This window comes from Neopsephotus bourkii, unplaced genomic scaffold, assembly GCF_033783945.1.
Source record: "Neopsephotus bourkii isolate Nb327-2 ecotype Australia unplaced genomic scaffold, CSIRO-AGI_Nbou_v1 NB_998, whole genome shotgun sequence".
NCBI lineage: Eukaryota > Metazoa > Chordata > Aves > Psittaciformes > Psittacidae > Neopsephotus > Neopsephotus bourkii.
Window position 1 is genome coordinate 2,982,679 of NW_026901490.1, and position 26,455 is coordinate 3,009,133.

General features: G+C 40.8%; 1 protein-coding gene across 9 annotated transcripts in view; it reads left to right on the top strand.

Annotated features, from left to right (window-relative positions):
- The window catches only part of FOXN3 (forkhead box N3), a 218,941-nt gene that overhangs the window by 176,665 nt on the left and 15,821 nt on the right, over positions 1–26,455 (top strand). For 5 of the 9 annotated variants that reach the window (XM_061359969.1, XM_061359970.1, XM_061359968.1 and 2 more), the window contains exons 5-6: positions 14,397–14,462; positions 25,160–25,268. In XM_061359969.1, coding sequence (XP_061215953.1) covers positions 14,397–14,462; positions 25,160–25,268 — 175 coding nt within the window. The remainder of the gene's footprint in view (positions 1–14,396; positions 14,463–25,159; positions 25,269–26,455) is intronic. The other 4 variants (XM_061359973.1, XM_061359975.1, XM_061359976.1 and 1 more) reach the window with 2 other exon arrangements.

Below are 26,455 nucleotides of genomic sequence, written 5' to 3' on the forward strand. Positions count from 1 at the left end.
CGGCCAGAGTGTCATCACAGGTTTTGCTGCAAATTTCAGTTTTCTGTCTTTTGTGCTTTTTCTCCAGTACCTTGTATGCACATGGATGTCTCTTTTTCTTTGATGTACACATACCCCCTTATCAAACTACTTAATCTAAAAGTTTTGAAAGAAAAGAGAGAATTTGTGTGTTTAAATTCTTGAGAGGCACTCCGCTATCATAATGATAGAGCTGTAGGATTACCCAGAGATACAAAATGACAGACGTCATAGTTAATACTCATCAGCATCCTTTCTAGCAATCTCAAAGCAGTCCCATCAGTAAAAAGCCTAAGCAAGCTGTGCTGCATTATCATGATCGAGGGCCAGATCAGATTTGATCTTGCTGGCTGACATAAGTAGAAAAGGAAGTTTTCCCCCTTCTAAAACTAACTTTATAAATAAGCTGGCTGTAACATTGCAAATACTTGTGTTAAAATACCCAGTAATTACATGAAAACCAACCTCAAACGTGTTTCCAGACACTTTGCCTTGAAACTGAAAGGAAGGGAGCTTCTTACGTTCATCCCCAATAAAGGAAGATGTAGCTCAGTGCTTCCCCAGCATTAAGATTATTTGGGAGTTTATGAATTCCAGGCCCTTCCCAGTCAAAATAAAGTCCAACAATATTGATTTTTAATGGGGCATAATTACCACTATTAGTCTCCTCTGAAACGAGTGGAATAACTTACCTTTAGCCATTGTAAGGCTTTACACTGTTTTCCATAACTGTTACCATTGTGCAATCTGGCACTTGGTTTTTGCACTAAGGTGAACCCTGGAGCTATCAGGTCTCTACTGGAATTTCACTGAAAGTTTTGCTTCAAATAGAACATTTTCATTGGTGTGTTCCCAGTGGAAGAATCTTTGTGGCTTTTATAACAAAGGCTCTACAAAGACTACAGTGCATGCCGTTAGCATGGTTTTCATACCAGATGAAATGCTGCATCAGGTTTATGAATGTTTTAAAATTGGTTTGTCAGGTGTGTGTTAGGGGAGGACAGAGGATCATGATAAAGTTTTCAGTTCCATTCCTGACTGCTTGAAAGACAGCAGTTTGCCTGTAAATGATGACATTAAAATGAAAAATAAATAGGAGCTTTTTCCATCTTGAATTTGCTCTTCTGGAGGTCCTCCATCCTTATACTTTGGGATTTTTCTACCCCCTGCTGGAGACAGGAAGAAGGAAAGTAGGGAGGTTCAGCGTGGGGAGGGAAATCTTCCACAGACACTGGGCTTAGAAACTCTTCATCTTGTGGCCATGAGGGGTGGTGAGATGGGTCGGGAGGGCCTCTCTGCGGCAGTGGATAGCTGTCCTGTCTGTCCATTTGACTCTCCCATGAGGGGGCAGGCGATCATTAAAGATCAGTGTACAGAGGCAGAGATGGGAGAAGGGCAAGATGAATGTGTGCTCTCTGTTTTGTTCTGTTGTAATCGATCTGATTACCAAACGTTATTAAGATTTGTTTCCCCAGACAGCCTGTGCCTTGCTCTCACAGACACACAGATCTGATACACAAATCATGCTAGTAAATTGAATTTGAGCTGGCAGAGTTAATATGAACTGTTTGTGGTATGTGTACATGAAGCAGAACTCTCTAAAGGCCAGAGAGATGCCTGTGTGATGCACTGGCAAGGATTACAGAAACTCATGCTTAAAATCAGTAGACCAGCTCTCACTAAAATTTGTTGAAATAGTGGCATACAAAAAGAAATGTGGGGCATTTTTTCTGTTTAGTTGTAAACACAAAATTGAAGACTTCCTACTTGCCAAAAACAAACCCTCTCTTTCTTTGTGGCAGCCTTTACCATGCCCCCTTCTTGGCTGGAGTGACGGATGGCTGTTCTTCCCCAGCAGGGACATGGCCTCCCCATCCAGCAGGGATTGAGAACTGTGCTGGGGAGCTGCAGTCAAAATGAAGTCTAACACCATTTAAAAGGTGTTTTCCTCTCCAGCGTTGCTGTATGCCCACAAGAATGGCACAAAACACACTTGTGATTCTGTTAATGAAAGCACTAATTTTTAACAAAACTGTCCTGAGCTATAGCTAAGCTGCCCAGCTGTTCCAGCGTGGGGCTGAGCCCTGCAGGATGCTGGCACACTGATCCTCTTCCATGGCCACTACTCATTCTCCGGATTGTATACCCCTGTAAGTGCTTTCCTGGCTTACAGCCACAGCTCTCACTGCTATCTGGATAAAGCTTCATTTAATTTTATTTTTTTTTTAATGTCCAGTAGCTTCTGCTAGGCTCAGCCTGTGCACGTGGTCAGTTTGGATCCTTGTTCACCACAGGAGCAGAATGGGATGAGAGCCCCTCAGCTTACTAGCTCTGTTTTGTGAAGCAAATACACTTTACACCTTTCAGCTAAGGATCTGAAAGAGTTTGCAAAGGAATTCTGGTGGTATTCTGCCCGTTCCTTACTCTTCTGATAGCCTCACCTGTCAGCTAGTGGCAATTCAAACTCCAAGGAGTTTCAACAGGATCATTCATAGCAAATTAGAGGTTTGCAGAAGTGGTATCCTGTGTCTTGACTTCTTTTTAAATTAAAATGTAATAAAAAATGGTAAAAGGTTAAAGGTTGTTTCAACCTTTTTCAGTAGGAAGGAGCTACATGATCGCAGTTTGTCAAGCTAGAAGTGTTCAAGGAGCATGTAAATGCCACTTAGCTGCAAAGTCATGCCTTAGTGCTCGCTCTCCAGAGACTTGGGTGAATTCTTCTCTCTCCACATTTCGGTTCACAGCATTTCATATTTCCTCTGTTTTTGAAAATGTTTAAGTAAAGAATTCCAGCAAAGCTAATATTTAACTTACAGGTCTGCTGCTATGTAGTGCAGAAGGCACTAAATATTTGCATTGGCGAAGTGTTTACAGAAAGATCTGAGATGCATATGCAACTGAATTCAAGAAAAATGTAAGCAAAAGTACATTAGCTAGTTTTTTTCCAGGTTTGCAACATCCCTTCTACAAAATCTCTTCTGTGAAGTATGGAAGTAAGAAAGAAAAAACCCCTAATAACTAGGATGTACTGTTTAGTCTAAACAAGCTCTGTTGCAGTTGTTTTAAATAAACCCTATTATTATGTGTGCTGTTTAAGCTAATTTCACTCTTAAAGTCTCTTTAGGGTTCAGGCAGCTTATGTTCGCTGTGTTGCTTTCAGCAGGACCGTTTGCAATATTCTCAGACTATCGATTGTTGTAATTAGAAAGCAATTTTATTACTGTAGGGGTTAACGCATAGGTGTTTGCTGTGGGAATGTGAAGATCTTCAAAGGCTATCTTTGTTTTCATATTTCATTATAATAATCCTTCAAAAATGCCATTACTTCCTTCACTGCCTTACCTGTTAGCCAGCATCTCATCCCTCAGCACACCTGGAAGCTCTCCAGCAAAAAAAAGTCAGAAGGCCCTAAACACTAGATCCCTACTTTTCTGTCATTTACTGTATTTGAAAATCAAAATAGGTATTGCAGGAAGAGTGGAACCTGTATTGTCAGATGATGGCAGTATTGCTGGGGCTGTCTTCCTCCATTGATTTCCTTCTGAGAAGCAGAAGAGCATCTTGTTCCAGCCATGCTGAACATCGCTCCCTGTGGAGCGTGCTCAGCCACCATCCACAGACCTGGGTGAGTCTTCAGCATCTCTGTGCACAGGCTGGGTCTAGCTCACAGCAACGCAAAATAATGATTGTCAAGCGCTGTGATAGAAAATAGGCTTTAGTCTGCTTCCATTTGTTTGGGTAAGTTTATGTCTAGCCCTGTTGGTCTTATAATGTGGATTCACTTGCAAAAATTGGTGGTGGTGGGGAAACAGCTGCCCCAGAATGGTTTTCAAGCATGTTTAATAATAGATTTTCAAATCTAGTAATTTGATTTATTTGTTTATTGATTGATTCATGCAGATGGTTGTTAGCTGGTCTCAACCTTGGGAAGAGGGAAGTAAATGATACAGACTTTGATTTTTCTTTATAATTTGCCTGTCTGCCTTGGACATAATTCTATAAACAAGAAGTGATCTGTTCTCTCAGGTGTGACTTTACTCAAGAATTAGCACTTAACATATCTCCATTTATCCACTGTCGCTCCTGGGGAAAAGAACACCTAATCTGGAATTTGAGGGCAAGCCTGGGCTGCCTGCCACAGCTGTTATGGTGTGGACTTGAGCCCCGGCAGACTGCATGCCTGCCTGTCTGTGAACCTGATAGTTGGTTGTGTTTATACTGCTGGTTTGGTAACATACTTCCTGTAGCAATTCTAGCTCTCCTGAATACATCCACGCCTTGAAACCCAGGATTTTACAGTGAGAACTGTTGGGCTTGCAGCGAATTTTCCCAGCCGTTCCTAGGCTCACGAAGAAGCCTGTGTGCACAGACCTCCCTAAGCTATGGACCACCATACTCCCCCTCTGGTTCTCCCAGTCCTGCATCTACGAGGCTCTGTCTGCTGGCACCTCTCTGCACTTTCTGTCTGGACTGGCTCCACTGTCCTGCAAAAAAAGCAGAAGAGAGAAGGCAAGAGTCTGAGCAGGGGTTTATGTGCAGGCATGGGAGTAAATTAGGAGAGTTGAGACCACTTAGAAGCCCTGTGGAGAAGGACTTGGGGGTGCTGGTCGATGAGAAAATGAACATGAGCCGGCAGTGTGCGCTTGCAGCCCAGAAAGCCAACCGTATCCTGGGCTGCATCAAAAGGAGCGTGACCAGCAGGTCGAGGAGGTGATCCTGCCCCTCTACTCTGCTCTCGTGAGACCTCACTTGGAGTACTGTGTGCAGTTCTGGTGTCTTCAACATAAAAAGGACATGGAACTGTTGGAACAAGCCCAGAGGAGGGCCACGAGGATGATCAGGGGACTGGAGCACCTCCTGCATGAAGACAGGCTGAGAAAGTTGGGGCTGTTCAGCCTGGAGAAGAGAAGGCTGCGTGGAGACCTCATAGCAGCCTTCCAGTATCTGAAGGGGGCCTATAGGGATGCTGGGGATAGACTCTTCGTTAGGGACTGTAGTGATAGGACAAGGGGTAATGGGTTAAAACTTAAACAGAGGAAGTTTAGATTGGATATAAGGAGGAAATTCTTTCCTGTTAGGGTGGTGAGGCACTGGAATGGGTTGCCCAGGGAGGTTGTGAATGCTCCATCCCTGGCAGTGTTCAAGGCCAGGTTGCAGAGAGCCTTGAGTGGCATGGTTTAGTGTGAGGTGTCTGTGCCCATGGCAGGGGGGTTGGAACTAGATGATCTTAAGGTCCTTTCCAACCCTAACTATTCTATGATTCTAAGCCAGGTCTCCCGTGGCTTGCTCACTGGCTTTCCTTCATAGTGCCATGGGTTAAGTGCTACTGGAGTAGCCCCTGCCAAAGTAGTTTTGCTTACATGCTTAAGGTTGCTGCCACAGAGCTCAAGCTGGCTGCATGTGACAACTGAGGACTTGCATTAGCTCTCCACTGCGTTGTCAGGTATGAGGCTCCAGCTCTGCGCTGCTCTCCTCCAAGTGCAGATAGCCACTGTGTTTCAGGCATCCTGCCTGAGTTCAGCAGCTCACTGTACATTGCACACCGGATGCTGATAGGTATGGGTCCTGTGCATCCACTGCCCATAAACATTTTGCAGGTCGGCTTTTTCATAAAGTGATGCAAGATCTTGTCCTGGAGTGTCAGACATGATTCTGATGCTTCTGCAGGTTTGTGTAGATGGGCCTTTCTGAACATGTCCACTGGCATAGTTTTTTCATGACTATGATTTTGTGCTCTTTCCCCCTCTGAGTTTTGCAGAGAGCTTACTGCCCTACAGAAGCATAAATTGGAAGGCAGGCTCTGGAGAGTGGCTTTCTGTGCGTCACATTGTGAGCAGCAACACTGATGCTCACATTCTAACTTTTTGCTTTGTTCCAGATCCTGTTAGAAGAGATTTCCTAAAACAACATTGCTCTCTTCTCTAGAAACATTCTGGTTACCAGTCTGTCTTCACCAATCGTTAGTTTACTGAAGCTGTCTTTAAATCTAAGAGTTCTTCTTCCTTGATTTTTCTACCTGCACCCCATGGTCACTTATTGATCTGATAGAGTCTTACTTCTTTTCTGCCTTTGTTTTGCTTAACTGAGCAAGCCACGCTCTCTTTCTTCTGTCCCAAAGTCGGTTTCTTATCAGTTCAGTTGCCCAGCTTTGTGGTTTCTTTACTCCTTTTTCTTTTTTTTTTTTGTTTGCTTCAGAGAATGGAGCTCTCCTACTTATCTCAGGATACATTTGGAGCAAAATCTTTGTGCAGTGACCTGCAGACACTGCAGCCTCCCCCAGGCTGAGGCTTGGAGCTCCTCAGCCTGGTCTGTTTCCCAGAGGTTCCACGGGAGCAATTTAGTTCATCAGAATTTGTTCTTTGGAAATCATAGATCTTAAGCAAAATTAGGTTTGCCATTATTCTTCCCATTTAATCTAAACTGAATCACTTTGTGGTTCCCTGTTCCAAAGTCATCCTCATTACTTAAGATAAAGTGTAGGAAAGAATCTATTCTTATTCATTCAGCAGTGTGGATAAAGAAACTTGTCAGCTGACACAGTAACTGGCCTGACCATGGGTAATAGCATTTGTTCTCCAATCTGTACTGTGAAGTGTATGTCTTGTGTTGACATAATTCCCATTTCTTTAATGACACAGAACTCTATCCAGATCCGTATCTGATGCAAGGAGTCAAGAGCAGACTCAGTGTCTCTCTCTTAGAAGTCTGACCATCTTTCCGCAGCGTTTCCAAACATTTCCTGTTTTCTCCTGTTTCCGAAGTCTGGTATTTCATTATTGCATGACAGTATCCTACCATATAGAATCTGTATTTCTTTTCCTTGAAAAGCACAGACCTTTTTGACGCCCATTTCAATAATAATTGCTGTTCCACCCTGTTTGTGAATTTTCCTGTAATAACACTGGTGCCTTCAGTTCCTCTTTTATTATGTCAGTCTGCCTGCATTATTAGCACACAGCTACTTTAGCTGCTAGGTTTTTGTTCACCTTTTCCGCTCTTGTTTTTGGCTTCAGACTCTGTTTTGGCTCCCTAGTTAGATTATATACGGGCCTTTCACTGGTGATGTCACATGCCTGACCCCTTTTCTTATCATTAGTAGCATTTTTTTTCTTCAAATCCCTGAAATACTTTGTCATTGTTCTTTTCATGTTTATCTTACATTTCCCCCTTTGTTTTCTGGATCTTGAAAGTGGTGTAGAATTTATGTTTGCCTCCCCAGGCCTTCTTCCCTTGCTGTGTTCGTGCAGCAGCTTGTGCCATAGTGGTTCCAGTAGTTGGGATGTTTGGGTGAAGCCCTCCTGAAGACTCACCTTGCAGTAAGAGTACCTAAAAAGCCACCTTTTCCTTCAGAACCAGTGGGCAGTGTCTGAGAGAGTAGGGGATGGCTGTATACATTTCCCCTAGGGTCACTCAGACCATGCGAGCTGCATCAGCCTTTTTCCGGTTGGAACATCTGGCACTTGCAGGACTGAATGACATACTCTATTCCCAAGGTCTAGTGGGAACAAATGTATTTTGAAATAGCATGAGAAGGAAACGAGCACTTACAACAAGTAAGAGTTCTTCTTAACCTTATTTAACAACTAACAGTTGTATGGGACAATAAGATATAGTTTATTTGGTCTTAACTGGATGGAGTTTCGTAGAGGTCTTCCTCCTGCCACTTTGCTGGAAGAAAAACCTATTGTTATCAGCAGGGACACTGTGGAGGCTTGAGCAATGATGACCTTGGTGTCCCAGTTAGAGATAACACAGATCTGCATTACTGGAGACGAAGAGCATGTGTGTTTGTGTGTATGCGTATCATTTGGTCAAAAACCAAAACTGTGTGCAACCTGTAAAACTGCAAGGAATTACAGCCCTCATAATCCTCGCTTCCACTGTAGAATCTGAGTTGCAGCAATCAGCTAAGAAGACAGTTGAAATTCCTGATGACAAATTAGATGAGTACATGATGGAACAGAAAATGGTTTCTCTCTTCTCCTCTGCTAGGCTCACTGACTAGTGCTTTCTCTAGCTGGTGTTTTCTGTTCAGTACTACAAGTTGCATAGGCTGGATGGAATCAGAAAGGACTTTACTGTCACCTTTGTGATGGGTAAATTTTATTCTCACATCCTTCAGCACTGAAAATTAAGCTCACCAGTAGCATACACCAATTGAAAAAATACTTTAAAAATAAAGGAACAAAACCAAAGCAAACATCTCTGTCCTGTTTTTAAGCAGAGAATGTATTATAATATGCCATTTTTATGTATAAGATGGATATCTCACTTCTTTAGTCGGCTGTCTTTTACAAGATTTTTATCATACACTGGTAAAATACATATCAATGTTGTAAGTCTTTATTTTAGCAGTTAATTGATCTTAATCTTTACTACTGAGATGAAAAGTTAGGATTATGCATTTTGGTTTCGTACAACTTCCCAAATGATAGATGAACCTCTTCAAGTTCGTGCATGACCTTCTGTTAACTCTTTCTCCTACCATTCTTTTTATTAGAGGTAATATTTAAACAAGAATACAAGTTGTAGCTGTTTGCTTATACAGTTTTTCAGCTGATAAAATGGTATTGTTAGAGAATGGAAATTGTACATTATGACAATGCAAAATAGAGGAGCAGGAAGAGGGCTTCTGTTACAAATGTTCTGTGTTTTTGTAAATAAGACCTCAGAATAATTTGTGCCATGGTTTATTTGGCAGTGCCGGGAATGAACTTCAAAACCAGGAAAACTGACTGGTTTGTTCAGACCCGTACCTTTCTTCTTCTGTGTCTCATACTAGATACTTTCAAAGAAGTGGGAGAACCACTGTGACTGCCAGACCAGTTTTGTATTGCTAGTGAAATTGCTTTCTCCTGGCCTCTATTATATAGCTTCCAGAATTCTGATGCTTGGTCTTTCATGCACTGTTGTTGAGGTGTGAATGTAACTTCTCTTTCCTTCCCAAGATCTTGGTTCTGAATCCTACTGATTTACTGTACACTTCCACAAGTATTCTGTTGATTTTAAGAGCTCTTCTCAACCTTATTTAAATACTTCAGAAGTGGACTCGGGGGCATCCTACACCAAGGAGTTTGACAGAGTTACAGTACTTACAGTTATCTTCAGGTATTTCTTCTGTCTTGTGCATTGCAGTTTTGTTTTAACAGTCATGTTCTTATTCTGTCATCAGTCAAAATAAATTAAAAATAGAAAACAAAAGGGGGGGGGGGTAGAGGGAAGGGGGAACCTTCTCTGTATTAATTATTCTCTGTGTCTTTGACCTAACCTGACTCATACCAAGGTTAACCATCATGATGTAGGAGGGGAAAAGGCACATGTATTAACAGAGATGTTAAGAAGTTAAAGCTGCTGTTTGCTGTGTTGCAGTTTAGTAAACCCAAAGGTAAAAGGTGGGAGGCATAGTGCTGCTTTTGCAATATTATCCTACTGCTGAAAATTGGAAACATCAAAAAATCAGATCACAAAACAATGAGTAGGAGTCAGCTGTGCTAGGAATTGAGGCAGGAATCTTGTAGAAAACGAGTAAAATGGACTTCTGAGAACAGTGGAAGTAAGTTCTGTGCATTCAAGTCACAGTAGAGCATTAAAGTGGAAAACAAACCAGTGGTTGGTGCTGGTGCGGAATGAGCCAAAAACTGACATACTGAATGGTGACGTGAAACTAAATCCTTTACAAAAATAGTTGTATTTTAGATGTAGTAACTTTAAATTGGAGAAGATCTTATAAATTCCCTCCTGATGAGGTAACATGGCAATGGTTGTAGTGTACAGATGGTGCAGTTTATTTACTAACTATTTTTTTTCATCAGTTGGCAGTAACATTTTAGTAGTACCTCGATGTGCATCTTAAGTGCCTTTCTCTAGGCATCTGTGCTGGAAAATCTAACCCATGGTTGCTTTGAACTGCTTCAAAAGCTATTTTCTTTAAAACCTTACAGTATAGCAGTAAAAATAAATACCCTCTAGCAAAATAAAGAGGTACTCTGTTATCCTAATTTTTATTACCATTCAGTTGGATGGGAATGGATTTGAAGCATTCAGTGAAATCAGATCGAAGCTTGAAATCAAATATCAAAATAATACCAATGATTTTAAGACACTTCGTCTCTCTCTGAAATGAACTCAGATCAGAGATCAGAGTAATACAACTGCTGTCACATCCGGCTTTCTCACATACTTGTTTTGGTTTAAGTATTTTTGTCAATTCTAGAGTAAACAGTCTGCTACCTGAGGGTTACCCTCCGCATTGCTGAATGTTTATATGTTATCTCATGCCAAAATACTTCATGCCTACTATTTTGCCTCTTCATGTCTGTGCCAGGCAGATTCTGATCTACAGGTAATGTGCTGAGTGAAGTTTGGCTCTATGCATGTCTTGACAATATGCGCTAGATTGTAATTCCACAGAGTGATAAATTGTAGGTTAGTTCCTCAGTGAAAAAGCTAGATGCTGTTTACCAGTTTGCTGTTCGCTTTTGAACACTGTGCTGAATAGGGGCTTGAATCTAAAATGCAGTGAACAGACGTGCCATGAGGTTTGTGACTTACCCTTTGTTGGTATCATCTTCATCAAAAGAAGTTTTGTCTTTGAAAGCAATGCTGGCAAATATCACAGGCTCACACTGCAAGGGGAGGTGCTGCAGCTGTGGTGAAGTTCTTCCCTCTTGTCGGCTTTGAACTGCATTGGGATGTATGCTTTCATGCCTTAGGAGCTCTTGTAAGTGCTTACGGTTGCTTCCAGGCCTTTTCTGACACCATGTGAAGGATACTTCATGGATGAGGGACCAAGCACTGAAACTTCAGATTGTAGCATAAAGCACCAAGCGTATAGACAGCAGTCATCTGTTAGGGCTGCGCCTGCTGGCAATTTTTGTCACTGCTTTTTTGTCACTCTCCAATGTTGCCTGTTTGAGGCTTTGACATACTCTTTCTTCTTCATACAACTCTCAAAATCCTTCATTTTCTTTGTTGTTCCTTACTTTTGTCTTTCACTGACAAAGCTGTGTGTCTAATGCTTTCAACTAGCAAAAAAATGATCATACAGTTTGTGTATGCAGTCAATTCACCACTTTAATTAGCAAAAAGAAACCAGAATGCCTTCATTTAAAAACTTAATTTTTTAAATTCTGAAACTTTGTGTGTAGGCATGAAGATTTTTAACCTGGTTTCCTAGGGAAAGGAAATTCCTGCAATCATTTTTCACGAACCACCCCTGTTAATAACTTCAGGAGCCTCAGTGTTGATTGCAGGCTTCGGGTAGGGCAGAATTCTTAGTTATGAAATTCACTGCTTCATGAGCACAGAGAGGCAGATAGAAGGGAGAGGATTCAATTACCAGTCTGGATCCATGCAAGGTCAGCCCTTGTTGCTGGAAGTGAGAGGATACACATGGAAGAGAGTTAAAAAAAGCACCAGCTGTGTGGAAATGGCTGTCAGCACTGGGGCACTGGTGGGTACCAGGACTCTTAAGCAGGAAATGCCAGTCCAAGCAAAGGCGCTCTTCAGTGCTGCTCCTCATGACTACTTCTTCTTCTTGACGTCCTTCTTAGGAGAACACCTCCAAATTGTAAACACTGTGCAAGGATGAACTGGCCTTTGTCTTCCCTCAAACATTACATCTCTTCCTGTGGACTCTGGCTGCTGGCCCTCAGCCTTGTCTTTCTTGTGAACCTAGTCCCTCCTTTTTCTTTTCTCCCTGCAGAGGGACAACCCAAAGCACATTGTCCTGGATCCTACTGACACCACCCTGGGTGTGCGTCTCCAAGCCCTCTTACCTCTGCCAAGGCATTCTGGAATAGCTGTCTGATTTCTTCAGGAATACACCAATAGAAACAGACACCATAGCAGGTGTGAATGGGCTTTGAATCATGGTTGTGCTTTGGAAACTGCAGCTGTGGATACAATCCTGTGTGTAAAGAGCTGGTGTTTGTATTGTGAAGTCATCACAGAAACATGGTAGTACCATTAGTGATCAGAAGGCTGAGACTGCACCTTTTGAGATAAACTGGTTGCATTGATTTTATCTCAAAGCACAGGGTTTTTTACACAAACAAAGCCCAGTCAGCAGGAAGCATGCTTTTCTGGTTGTGTCCTTTTGTTCTTTAAAGAGCAAAATTAACATGCTACAGTGCTACCCAGTGGTGGGACCATATTTAAAGTAAAACAAGAAAACTAAATCCAGGAACAGCTGATAAACAAATGCTGAAGTTGGCTGCATGAATTATGATACAGTAAATTCATCTGCTAACAATCTTCTGATTTTAGAGTATGAAAGAGATGGAAGAATTCTGGTTTGGTTTGGCTTTATTTCTCAGGCTTCTTTGCTTTTTGTCTTGCTTTTCAATGTTAGATACAATATCCCTCTTCAGTTTGACTACGGGGAAACTCCTGCTGTGTAATATGTGGACCCAGTCCTGCAACATGATGTGTTCTGGAGTAAAGCTGTTTGGAAGTGGCACTTTCAGCATAGATGCTTGCAACAGGAATACTGCCTTTGATGTATCTTCAATAATCATGTCATAGAATCATATAATGGTTAGGGTTGGAAGGGACCTCACAGATCATCTAGTTCCAACCCCCTGCCATAGGCAGAAACACCTTCCACTAGAGCTTGAACATTGCCAGGGATGGGGCATTCACAACTTCTCTATGTGACCTGTTCCAGTGCCTCACCAATCGTGTGAAAACTTTCTTCCTAATACCTAATTTGAACCTACCCTGTTGCAATTTGAAGCCATTCCCCCTTGTCCTGTTGCTACATGCCCTTGTAAAAAGTCCCTCTCCAGCTTTCTTGTAGCCCCCTTTTAGGTACTGGAAGACTGCTCTAAGGATTTGAAGATGAATGTAAGTTGGTAAAGCTGCTTTTTGTAGTAGTCTGCGGGTGACTTTTGAAAGAGGATATGCTGGCCTGTCCAGGAAACAGTTAAGCACCTGCCTTCCTGTATGTGGGTACCTTTTATACTTATTTCGTCTGCTGTTGCTTCAGCTCTTTAGTTTACACCCTCTGCACTGTTGCTTTATTTACTGTTTTGGCAGTTAAATATGAGTAGCCATTAGAAGTGTGTTTCCATCTATTCACAGAAAAGTAGTACATACTTAAACTAATAAAAAATCCCTTTCTTTTCTTAACCAGTGGAGTAAATTTCTGATTCACTTAAGCAGATACTAAAATCTTCTCTATTGTATTGCTAGTAAATTGATGGGCTCTATACCACATCACATTACTGGAAATAGATTTGAAATATATAAAGGTACAATATACGTATATTTTTAACAGCGAAAAGTAATTTTGTGACATAATAGCTAAAATAAAGTGCTGTGAAGCTGTTAGTAGTGAATCGAATTTTTTGGTATGTAATTTACTATAAATACTGGCAAGCTGAAAAAAGCCACCTCCCGAACAACAAATGCATACTCATTACTCATTCAGTTTAGTGGCACAGAGGCAGCAGTCGGCCAGGGTGTGCGTTTTTATGTCTGCTTCAATTGCACACTTCATTTATTTGTACATGGCATAGGCGGCTTTTTCTGTCACACGGCATCACTGCGCGATTAGCAAGTTGCGCCTCAGGGCAGCTGGGACGCTTTGCTGGGGCAGATGTTCTTTTCAGCTTATTCAGTGGCCGTTGTGGGTTGTTTACTGTTGTCATAGCTACCTACATTTCCATAGGAGCTGAGCTGCTGTGTGTGAAGCAAGTGAATATAGTTATAAAAGAATCATATTTTGTTCTGTCCCTGTAACTTACCATCTGTCAACTGACTGTTCATGATGGATTCGGAAACCCATTTAAGAATAGCAGCAGCCAGCTGATGATTTTTGCTTATATTTAAGTGACAATGGATAAGGATGCAAATAAGTTGGTGCTTCAGTGGAATCCTAGTTTCTTTTTTTAATTTCCCCTTAACTGTAGCAGTTTGGCTTCGAACACTTTCTCAAACATCGCTGAAATCCCTGTCGACAAATCAAAATGATTGTTGTCTTCTACACCGGCTCAGGTGTAGGTGTTCCATATGCTTTCCCACTCTACTGTCAGCTCATCCCTCTGTGTTCCTTCTAAATTGTGATTTCACAGATCCTTTGTAATGCAATCTAAATACTCTCCACAGAGTTAAAGAGTGAATTCATGAGGCTAAGAGTAAAGGTATCATGCACACATGAGTATAATTTGGTGACATTCATCACTGTGCTCTACTTAATAGTCGCAATGGGATCACATGCAAGTTTGGGGGTAAATTCAACATGTGATTAAGGAGCCCTCTGAATAATGAACTCATATCTCTTCACTGCAGAGATTTGGTTGAGCCTGTAGTTTAGCAATGGGGGCAAGAAGATTGGCCCAGTTGTAAATAATGTATTTATTGGTTGATTTTTCCAGATCCTGACATTGATGCTGCCACTGCCATGATGCTTTTGAATACTCCCCCTGAGATACAAGCAGGTTGTGAGTAGATATTTCTATAGCATATAGCAACATAGACATGTAAAGTGAATATTCTCTTTTATAAGTATACAGCATACCAGATCAAAAGAAAGATTCAATGAAGAAGTATAACTTCCCTTGTAGACCCTTAACACTTCCTTGACCCTTAACATCAGTATAATTTTGTGTTATATATTACATTCTTTGTTACATGAATAATAGTAATCCATGATCTCTGATGTAAAAGAGGGGTTATTGTTATTCATGCCATACACATAATTGAGTAAACATACTATTATCTGCACTGATAGACCTGGGGCAACAGCCAGGAGAAATGCAGGGAGAGAAAGGGTACATGGCATATGGTTTTGTTTTCATTTTGTTTTGATTTGACTCCCATCGTGTGAGTTACCACAGCCATCTGGATACTTTCCATTCACTTGGGCACTGTTTCAACTCCTTCCTTGCACACATCCTGCCCATTTTGCTTTTTTGCTCTGCCTGATGCAAGGCAGTAGGCAGGCTCCAGGCAGCAAGGAAAGGTCTCATTTCCTGCCAATACTGTCACCCTTGTTCTGTGATCAGACCCAAGGTTTTGATGCTGTGTATTAGAGCATTGAAGCGGCCTTGGCCTCCACTGTACTGGGCTGTGTAAATAGTGCAGGAATCATCCTGCCCCACAGAGCTTGCAGTGAAGGTATTGGAGGAATCTGTAGAGGACTACAGCTGCAGAAACGCAGGGAGTACAGGAAGACAAACGTATTGCTGGTCAGCAAGCGCAGTAATGCCAAGTGACAGGCAGCTCTAAAAAATAAAGGCAGAAGTTAAAATAGGAGCCATTATCAAACCTGTTTAACATCACCACTATTGTTCTAGCTCAGGCAACCAAATCCAAATTCCAGGGAAGCCTTGATTAGCTTTGCAATTTGGTACTCTGCCTGGAGAAGAGAGTCAATTACCATCAACGCAGTTCCTGTGCAGCCAGAGAAAGCTATTGTGAGCCTGCTTTGTGACCCTGCCAGAGAAATGCCTCTTGAGAAGCTCCTCTTGAGGGGAGCATAATGTACCAAGAAACTGCCTATCCTGGAAAGAGAGAAGAGTGCTCCTTGTCTTCCTTTCCTAAACAGACTTCAGGGACTCTTGTGCGGTAAAAGGGTGAGCAGTCCCACAATGTGTAGGTAGATAAAGGGAAAGATTTTACTAGGGAGAGGAGGTTATTGTAAGGCTTAGTGGGAAGAATAAAGTGAGAGATCTTCAAAGGATCAGAAATAAAAAGAAACCAGGTTTGTGAGGCAGAGAAATGGGGGGAAAGTTGGAGTAGAATGAGAATGCAGGGGTAAAAGGTATGTGAGAGAGGGAAGGAGATGCAAAGCAGTAGGTGCACAGAAAAGCATAGGGAAAACACAAGGATAATCTATACTCCTGGAGTAATTGGAGGGCAGAAGACTGCAGACAAGAAAGAAAGGAGATTCATAGTAATCTGCATGTACTAAATACACTATAGGTTTTTATCACGTGCACGTTTGCCAGCATTGCAGGTGTTTACATGGAAGTGATTTGGAGACTTGAGCACTGTTGTTTCATAGAGACCATAGCTTGAAGGTTGGCAGATGTTTTATTGCTATTTTAGTTTGTAGAGGTCACTCTAAGGAAGGAAATTATAGCACCTACAAGTTTGGCATAACTCTCTCCCCACGTCACCTTCCCAGTGGGCTGTTGTGTCAGGACGTCAGGAGTGAGAGGGGGGTGAAAGCAGAAAGATGGGTTCTCACTTGCATTGTTCCCTCCTTGATGTCCACAAGTAACAAGGCCTTCCTCCGTGCCTTTAAACTGAAATGCAGGGTCTGTTCAGAAGTTCATGAATCCTTCCAAACTCAGAGTAGAACTGGCTGGTGCAGGAGGAAAGGGCAAAAGTTTTTATCGTAACCTCAGAAGTCCTCTGAATTGTAGAGGAGAAATGTTTTACTGTGTGAGTGAACAGATACCCAAGGAAGTTAATCAGCCTGTTACGTGCATTGCAGTTGGGTAGCACTTATTATTTACCATGTTGGGAGAACGTTAGGCAACTTAAAGCAAGTTAATTACTACCACACATTAAGAAAAAATTGCATGAAAAATCACATTTTAAATTAGTTTTCAAATAAAAGGCAGTTGAGCTGTAAAGATTTCATCGCAGTGCTGAGCATCATTTAGAAGCTCAGCATTCGTTCTCTGTTCTGTTAGTGACTACAGCGATCTGTAAGTCAAGCTGTGAAAGATCAGGGCAGTAAGCATGCTGGTACTGTTTGATCCCTTGAAGACTGAGAGTTCTGGTTTTTGTATCAGACTGTGGTGTTAAGCATGTGCTCAAGCCATCAGGGCTGCAGAATGCCCCGTCTTCTGAAGACAAGATTTGAAGAGGGAGGGTCACAGTTAACAACTTGGATACAGGTGTTAATACCTGACTGAAAACCACTGTTTGGTCTGAGAATCTGACTCAGAATGTGCCAGTTACTTCCATAACAGAGATGCTCACATGGAGGCAGAACCCGAGTTTCATTTCACAGTGTAACAACTTGACAAGTCAGAAAGTTTAGAACTCCAGTATATTAAGGCCTTCGCCTGTCTTACAGACGCTTAGCCATCATTGTAAAATGTGAATACCTCCAAAGTAGATTGTGGCAGCCTGGATTCATGTTTGTGTGGACAGTTACATGTGTTAGCTTTTGACTTTGAAGGCATCTTCTTGGATTAAAGGCTAACTTCTGAGCAGGATAAAAATCTCTGCTCATCTAGGCAGTGTGGGTGCTAAAAGCATCTTTAGGATGAAGCTATCTACAGCCATTATTAAATTCTTATTAAAATTTATTCCTTTAATATAGACTGTCAGAAGGGAATCCCATCTCAGTGGCATTAGAAAATCCACAATAAACTATTCCTGCTTTGTAACAGTTTGATTAATTAGCTTTACGTTTTAAATGACCATTTAAAATTCCTTACCTGTGTGTGAAACACTGCTAACCACACATTAATCCTAAAATCAGCTTTTGCTTTGATATGAAATCTTGAAATGCTGTCTGAGCTGTTACAAACATTGCTTACTGTTTTACCCCAGTCACACTGTGCTTTAGTTTTCATGCAGAAATAAAAGAGTAAAACTGTCACTCGGATTATTTTGTGTTTGTGAGGGTTTTAGTTCACAGGCTTATGAAGTTGATTGTTAGCATTGTCACTAAAGGTTGGAAATAATGTGTTTATAGTTGGGGTGTTGACATCAGAAGTCAGTTCCTAAAGTATTAACACTTTATAGTATTCTTGCAGACCAAGTATTTCTAGATTGTGACTAAAGGCGGAAGTTGAAATTGCCTGTTCTGTGCAAGGCTGTACTGAAACATACAGTCCAGCTGGCACCAAGAATAAAGCATGAAAGATACTGTGATGTGCTCAGAAAGGACATGTAGGGACATAGTTTTAATCCTTTTATTTGCTTTGGTGCATGGAAGTCATTGTATTTCAATCAAGTTTTGATTATGTTTAAAAAGAAACTGCAACTCAGACAACTGCTTTCTTCAGTAGCAGCTGTCACAAGTTACAAATACTTTGGATTTTATTAGTAGCCAGTACGTGAATATTAATTCCAAAATATGTAGCTTGTATTAAAAACTGTATGTTGTCCTGCAGGACACTGGGGCCTGGCTAGACCATCTTCAGCAAGTTGCGTCAGATTTCTGGGCCTCTTTTCCCTGCTGGGAATCCAATTCACAAGAGGGGACAGAGGAAAGGAAGGTGGTGAATAAATGGTAAAGCTCAGTTCAGAAGTCATAGCCACTAACTCAGTGAAGCCTGTGGGTTAGTTTTGTACAAGTGTTCAGATTTTCAGTACTTCAGTTCTTACCAATGTCTTGAAAGTAAATCTTACCAGCTGTTACTCCAGTGTAGCATTCCCGATTCTTACAGAGTGTCGTGTCATGGGCATGTCGTTTAGTATTGCCAAACCACTGTGTTTTGCCATGAATAAAATGGAGATCGGTCTTGGTGGCTTTGCAGTATGTTTTGACTTCCTGAGATTCAAGTCACTGTGAGCATTTTAAGTAGCAATACCTTCTTAAGTGGTGAGGTCATTCTGAACTTGGAACTACTTCCTCTTCAGGAAGGACCAGTAAGAAGGGAATATGTGTAGTGCATTGCTGCTGCTGCTGCTTCTGAAACAATGCTGCATCAAAGGGTTTATACTGGAAATCTTGATTTAATTCAAGAAGCTCCTCAGTGATATTATACATAGCTTCAAGTTCATGAGTAGTTCTTTGCCTGTTGCTGTATAATTTGGAAATTGCACACAAATATAAGTACGTTGCTCAAACTGGAGGTTACCACTATAGACATCTGTAAACAGTGCTCACAGAAAGGGTTTGGGTAGAAACCAGGGCTCTCAGCTCTTTTCAGCCTTCTGTTTTTGATACTGCTCGCCCAGGTTATCTGGAAAGTGGTGTACTTAAGGAGAATTTGCGGCACTGGATTTGTGGGTGGTTCCTTAGAGCAGACAGTACTGTGGTAAAGATGTTTGGGAAGATATGTGCGTGGATTTTGCTGAGTGCTTCTTAAAAAGCAGGCTTTCCAAGGGTGAGATCAGTGTCTCTCTGGTTTGGAAATCTTTATTAATCTGTGTCTCAAAGCATATGAAATCTAGACTAGATACATACATTTTAAATCTGGTTGTAGGAGAAGCAATTCCCTCAAGAGTTCTACTAATATTGTACCTCTAGAGTTCTAAAATAGTACCCTGATGAAATTTGCCTTTTAAGCTAATTCAAGTGGATTGTCTATATGGAAAATATATTTACAGGAATCAAGACAAAAAAAATGATACAGAATTGCCTTAATAAAAGACAGAAATCCTGCAAATAGGATCAAATGGAGCATGCTGTTTTCTTTGGTTGTTTTTATTGTATATGAAACTTGATACCTATAATGTTCTGTTTGTACTGCTGTAGACAAGTCAGCTTCCAGCCTAACTTTTTACATCAGAAAATGATGAATCATGGACAGTAGAATGTTTCATAAAGCTATTTTTGATGACGATTTTGTATCAAAGTGGAAATTGGGAAAAGATATTTTCAGTAGGGTTGAAATTTTCCATTCCAGTTGCTGGGATTTTGGGGGGAATGGCATCCTCAACTTCTATTAAAGAAGATTTTTTCCCCTACCACTCCTCCCTCCCCCAGTGTTTCAGTGTTAAATTGTTAAAGCAAGGAAATAGAATTGGAAAGAAAACTTGCTTTTATGAAATACTTTATACTTCTTTCTCCCTAGTTCTCATTTTGATTTAGCAGCATGCCTTAGTTTGTTGTCAAGCAATTCCAGCATCGCCAAATTGAAGACTCTCTAGCCAGTTTTCTACTTACACAAATAATAACTTGGAAGATTGGGTTATTTTTATTAAATGTCTTTAGACAAGGTATGAGTGTGATAGGTTTATTAAGATACACTTCTCTCCCCCCACCTTAAATTCTTGTTTAGCGTAAATGGCTTGGATGCATCCTTGATTTGCAGTTTGTTAAGACTACAGAGTCTGGCATTTAAGAGCTTTAAAATCGTCCTTGAGCAGTAAAACAGAAGATGTTAGGCAAATGGTATCAAACTTATTCCTGGGATAAGAGAGTTGAAGTGAATAAAGTTACACATTTGGCAGATAACATTTGCTTTTGGCAACCTCTGATGTCCTGTCAATTACACATGATTAGCAATTTCCTGTTTTCAGTTCTTGTAGCCTGAGGTACAGTATTCTGCTAAACGCTGTCCTGGAGGAAAGATTGGCAGAAGAAAGCTGAAGCTGACATATACTAGGAGAAACTTGGTACCTCTCGTCTATAATGATTTCTTCTGTACTACAAGAGATGGGTCAGGGAAGAGAGCACTGAAATAAATGCCTGTGCCCCATGATGACAGAAGGGGCAGAGAACCAGTCTGTCCCTACAGGATACCTTCATACTCAAATATTCCAATTTTTAAAGTTCATTTTCAATGAAGTTCACTTTCAATGAAGACTATTCTATCTTCCTCAGTATGCTAAATATTGGCTACCTTAACCTAGAAAGCTTAATGAAGTGTATGCTTATTTCCCAGATGACATAAAGAATGTGTTTGTTACCCCTTTCTTTTTAATTTCCTTGCACAACAAATCACTCTCAGCACTGATACTTTATTTAGCTTCCATGTGCCAACCTTTATCCAAGAAGTTGGTTTCCTTATTTAGTGAGCTGTAGGGGTGGCTGTGTGTCTGACTCTATCCATTGGGTATTTTCGTTCTCCATTTCAGATTGCTATATTGTATGTTTTTCCATTTTTCCAGATTGCTATATTGTATGTTAGACAATCAAACCTTCAGGGAAGGACCCAGTCTAACATGGTTTTGATTGTAGTGAAGGTCTTTGATGGGGATGTTATCTTGGGTGCATGGGGGAAGTTTGCTTCACTCGCACACATGCTTGCAAGTACGAGATTATGAATGCAGTCTGCCAAGGGATGTGATGAAAGAAGTCCATAGTCCAAAATATTTTACTCGGCTAATGTACACACAAGACCATGCTCTGAATTAAAACAGTACTGCACTGGCTGTGGAGTGATCAGGTACCTGAGTATGGGCTACAAAACAACACCGGATTTTTCAGGGCTTCTGTCAGATCTTTTTAACACTACGTAAAAGTAGTTGGAGTTTTGATGGATTCAGATTATAGTATGTTCTTCTACATGGCATTCGCTTTATTGTCTGTTAAACTGTAATGTTGAACTTTGCTACAAAAGACAGATTAGTTTCCATCTTGGAGAATTTTCAGAAATGCAGTCTTGATTTTTGACATTGGATGAATTGCTTCACTCTGCACTTTGCCAGTGGAGACTTGAAATGCCAGCAAATCCTACTCAGGTTGTGGAATTCCACCAGAGCAGCATACAGTCCAAAAATAATTTCCCTATTCATGAAGCATATTAGGGGCAGATTCTCTGTACAGTTTTAAGTCTACTCTAGTGTAGGTATTCCCAGGGTTTAGGCTTCCTGAAAGCAAAATGAGATCCATTGCCTCCTTGAGAACACTGCAGTGGTGAAAGCCAAAAGGTAAATAATGATTTTGTTGTTTCAGGCTCTTTGTGTTTCACCAAACATTTTGTAAAACCTTATCAAAAAAGATGCATGGATCTTTTTGCATTGTTTTCTTGAGCTGAGTTTCTCAGATACAAATGTCTCTTGGCAGTTGCACAGAAGAGGTGTAAATTACATTTCACACTTCTGCCTAGGAATTGGGAACCATGTAACCTGCCTGTGCTGTTGGTTAAAGAAGTATTAGAAAAGAGGAGTCTGGACTGTAAAGTGTTAGTCCAGAGTGGCACTGATTGATGATACAGCTTAAAGTAAATTATCTTACCCCACACCATGAATCTTCAGTCTAAAATACCTCAAAGTATGGTTTTAAAACATAATTAAAGCTTGTAAGGCGTAAATGTATCTTTGTAATAAAAGCACCATGTATTTTCCAGTAAATAATCCACAACCCTTCAAAAGTACCAACATATGGAAATAATTCCTTGGATAGTAAGTCACCATCTTCATGCAGCCTGCACAAAGACAGGGAAGTGTCCAGCTATCAGGGACAATGTATTAGCAGTTTATATGCATAGGGGTTTTGTATGGTAGGGTTTTTTTTTCATTGTGGTTCCAGGTGTTTACTGAAAGGATACCCTGAATTGTCCTGTGTCATCCTCCAGTTGGTCCCTTTCTGTTTGTCTGTCTGCATGATTTGCTAGTGAAGTAGTGGTATTGCTGCATGGTAATTCAGAGAGTTTGGGGAAATAAACATAAAAATCAGGAGCCATAACACTGCTGTTTCAAGCTGAAATAGTTACTGAATTCTGGGTGGTGATTTCAGTATACAGAGCTGTGGTGTATTCAGAGGGAAGCCAAGGCATGAGGTCTCTGTGTGTGTGTGTTCCCTGAATAGCACATCATGACTTGCAAACCTGCAAAGGGTCAAGGAAGATGGAGAATGGGTTTGAGTGGGAATAATATATAGAAGGTCTAAGCAATTAGACTTGGCAGTGTATTTGTATATACAGGACAGCAGGAGAAAAGGAAACTTACAGAATGTAAAGAAGGAAAGACAGGAGGCAGTATTTTTAGAGAAGTGATGAGAAAGTGAAGCGATGGTATTTGTCAATAAGGCAGAAAGGGTAGGAGAGAGGAAAGCATAAGATAAGCATCAGTTAACTCTGCCAACAGCCCAGTATAATTAGATAACCATGGAAAGAAAAGTTTGAGAACCAAGGAGCCTGTTGTTCTCTTTTACAGTAGAACTTTCAGTGTGTTTGCTTTAAAGTTTTACATGTCTATATATTTAGGCAACATCCACAACTAACTGGCACGTGGCTCTGTGTGTATGCATAAATCCTTCATTTCAGTATAAAACTCTGTGGTTTGTGTCAGAGTAAAGAGAAAATGCCCAGATCTTTCCCAGATCAAAACTCCTGGTTCATTTCTTTTAACAGGACTTTGTAAACATAGAGAAACTGTAATGTATAGTGCAGTACAAAATCTGTCCTCTTGAAAGCCTGTTAGAAAAAACATGCCCATTGAAGATTATGTCTTTTTACTGATCTTTTGATAGCAGGTTTATCTGCTGCCTTGAATTTACCTGTTACCTTTGCATTTTAGGTTAGCCATATCCTTGAGAAGTCTTCTTTTCTATCATGTCACTGGTATTTTGGCCATCTTAACATCATGCTGTGGAAATAAATATAGTAAGAAATGCATATTTTGAAGCTTTTAGCAAGATAACATTCCTCTACAGTGTCTACAAACTCAGACATGGGAGCATTGAAAATCTGGTAGTGTCCCCTGAGTGAAACAGATTGGATTTATTTCCCATAATCTAGTGCTGGAAGAAAAAGTGCACAAAGTGGTGAAGTATAAATAGCAAAACACAATTTTTGGATTATTTTGGTCATTGAAAGCTGATCCCAGTTGTTATAAAGCAAGTTCTGTAATTTTAGCCATTTGAGGCTGCACTTAAGCACCTAAATATAAATGACCTATTCTTGAGAGGTGCTCAAAAGTAAAGGTGGGTATAACACAGTGACAGGATTTGATTAAGGGGGTGATGTACTCTCACCAGCAGGAGAAAGAAGATTATTTTCCCAGACCTAATCTGCGTGGTCTGGAGTGAAGCAAGGTGATCATGAGGGTGGCAGGAGAGGAGGTGTGGTTCTGGCTTGGTGTTGAAGCCGAAGTGTACCTCAGTGGCTTAAAAATTATGTACTTCTGGAGCCTTTATTTCTCTGCCTCATAATACACTTATATTTTGGGGTGTGAGTGTTTGAAATTGGGCATATAAACTGTGTGTTTTGATTCTTAGGCTGAATTGATTTTTCTAGTCTCCCTGTAATTTGTTTAAAAATAAAATTCTGTGGGTGTTTATAAGGTGATTACATTTCTTACATGTATTTATATAATATCTGTGTGTTTAAAAATAATACATCCAGAGTAACAATCATCATTCTCTTTTTGGACAGTCCCCACCAGGGGATGTTGCAGTATGAATGATGACTTACGGTAAAGAAAAAGTAAGTGAACTGGCTAGCCGTGGGTGTTAAATAAGCAAGTTCAGGTTAAGGCTGCTAGGGGTTACTGTTCCAACCTGTAGGGACATAATAGCAGTACAGACAATTGGCATTACATGTAAGTCCATGGTAAGCACCTAGGATAAGGCCTGTGTGGAGAAGTCCTGCCATCCCACAGTGGAGGAGGAAAATGCTGAGGGCCTGCTGAGGGCAGACTCCTCCTTTTGTGGTGCCTTGGTAGTGCTGCCTGTGGGAGCTGGCTGCCCTGGGCTGAGCAGTGCACAGAAACATGCCTGGGTAGAAAAGAAGTACTCAGTTGTAGGTTAAAATCTTGTTGCCCAGAGCAACCTTTGATACACAGCCATGTTAAAACACCCCAGTGAAACCTCTGATCTGTAGTGGCCAGTACCTACACAGTTCAATGTCTGTGGCATCAGTCCATTGTATGGGGGAGGCTCAACTGTGACTCAGCCGTGTGCTGGAGAGATATGACTGAAATCAGGGTGGATGCCAGAGGCCATCGATGGCAAGAGAGGGGCTAATTAGTCATATGGAGCTAGTGCCTTTTTAGCCTCTTCTTTACCCTTCCTGGTAAATCCACATTTGCAGTTAACACTTTATTTTGCAGAAGACAGAGGCCAAAGAGATTGCTGCTGAGAAAGTAAGCTGGGGTGATAAAAACCTATGACCTGTATTATTGCAGTGAGGTGCTTACACTCTGTTTATCTGTAAAGGGTCATTGTTTCTTATTGTAGGCGAAATAGTTTCATCTATGCTCATAGCTGGCTTTGACTCCAAGCACATGAATTCCCAGCAGAATGGTGATTACAAAACGAAAGTAATTTGGTTGTGCAGGGAATGATCTGCAGCAACTAGGTCAGGCAGTGACTTCCAGAAGCCATGTTATCATTGGTTGCTGTTACTTTTTTCCATGAAAATAGCATTGTAAACAGCATGGCATTCACAAGAGTTGAAGCTGAGATGTTCAAGGTAAGCAGTGTACCACACAAGCCTCTCTAATGCTTTCTTTTTTCATGACAAGTTAAGTTCCACATTTTGCTCCTCCATTTTCCTAACTTTTCCTTTAAAAGAAAAATTGTTCTTTTTTTTTTCTTGGTTTTTGTTTTTTATAGTTCCTCCAGGAGTGATACAAAATGGAGCTCGAGTTCTGAGTAGAGGAATATTTCCTGGAACCAGGCCATTGCCAATCAATCCCATTGGAAGTATGGCTGTTGCAGTAAGGTAAGAATAGCTCATAGCAGGACCTTTATGAAATAAATCGATGTTTACAGAGAATGTAAAGGTATATGTAAGCTCTGGTCATCAGATATCTTGCTGCTTGCTAATACTTCTGAGGTTCTGCATGAAATAAAACTCTGCCACCTAAAATTCTTGGGTTATCATTCATTGCAAGATAATCATGGCATATCTGCCTCTTGCACACTGATTTGTAAAAAACAGTTTTATTTTCACTAGGAAATTGCAGGTTGTTTATGGTGAGAACCTCCTACAGTGACCTGTTTTTCTAAGTGCAAATGCTTTTCCCTGCTCCTCCCTCCCTTTTCCTAAAGACCTTTTCCTGCATTAAATACCAGTGAGAATAACATCAATAATATTAAAACAAATTCTGAAAGATATCTGAACATATAGCTGTCCTTTTGTTATTAACTTAGGTCTTTGTGAAGCAATTTCTTTCACTGTGGTTTCTATTTCAAGGTTATACTCAAACATTCAAGGGTAAAATACTGTTTGATGGTAACTTTTCCAGAAAGCAGGGCAGTAAGAGACATCTAGTGATGGCATTAAGAACTGTGGTTTAGTGGTTTCCTTTACTTAAAGCAGAGATGGTTTATTGGTGGCAGAACAATTTGCCTCAGGTGTAGCTCCATTTTCAGTCAGTCACAAGAGATTAATTTGGTCAAGTGTGCTGCCAGTGCCCTTCTCTTTCGGAGCTCTCAGTATCTGCAAACTCTATTTCAGCTCAGGCAGTTGGGTATTCTGGGTGTGGTTTCATAATTAGCATGGGCCCCACCTTGCTGGGCTGCTCCAGTTATACCCTCTGGTCCCAGTAAATGGCTACAAGGCAGTGAAATGAAGTATCTAGATAGTAACTTACTCCGTTATTATTTACTTGGTGCTTTCTTTTTTCCCTGTTTGCTCTTTATTATTTCTATCCCTGTTGAGAATCAGTGTCTAACACTTTGGGTGCAGTATTTCCATCCAATAAATGAAGAGAGAAAGAACCTATGACATTCATATACTCTTAATGCTTAAAATGCATAGAGTGGAAGACACTAACTAGAATAAAATCCATATATTTTGGTGGGCAGCTGCTTCAGCTGTTTTTCCCATTTGCTTTGCTGAAGGGATGCATCACTGAGGGTCATCCTCCCGAAGACTGCAGAGTTCCTCTCTCCATCTTGCTTTTC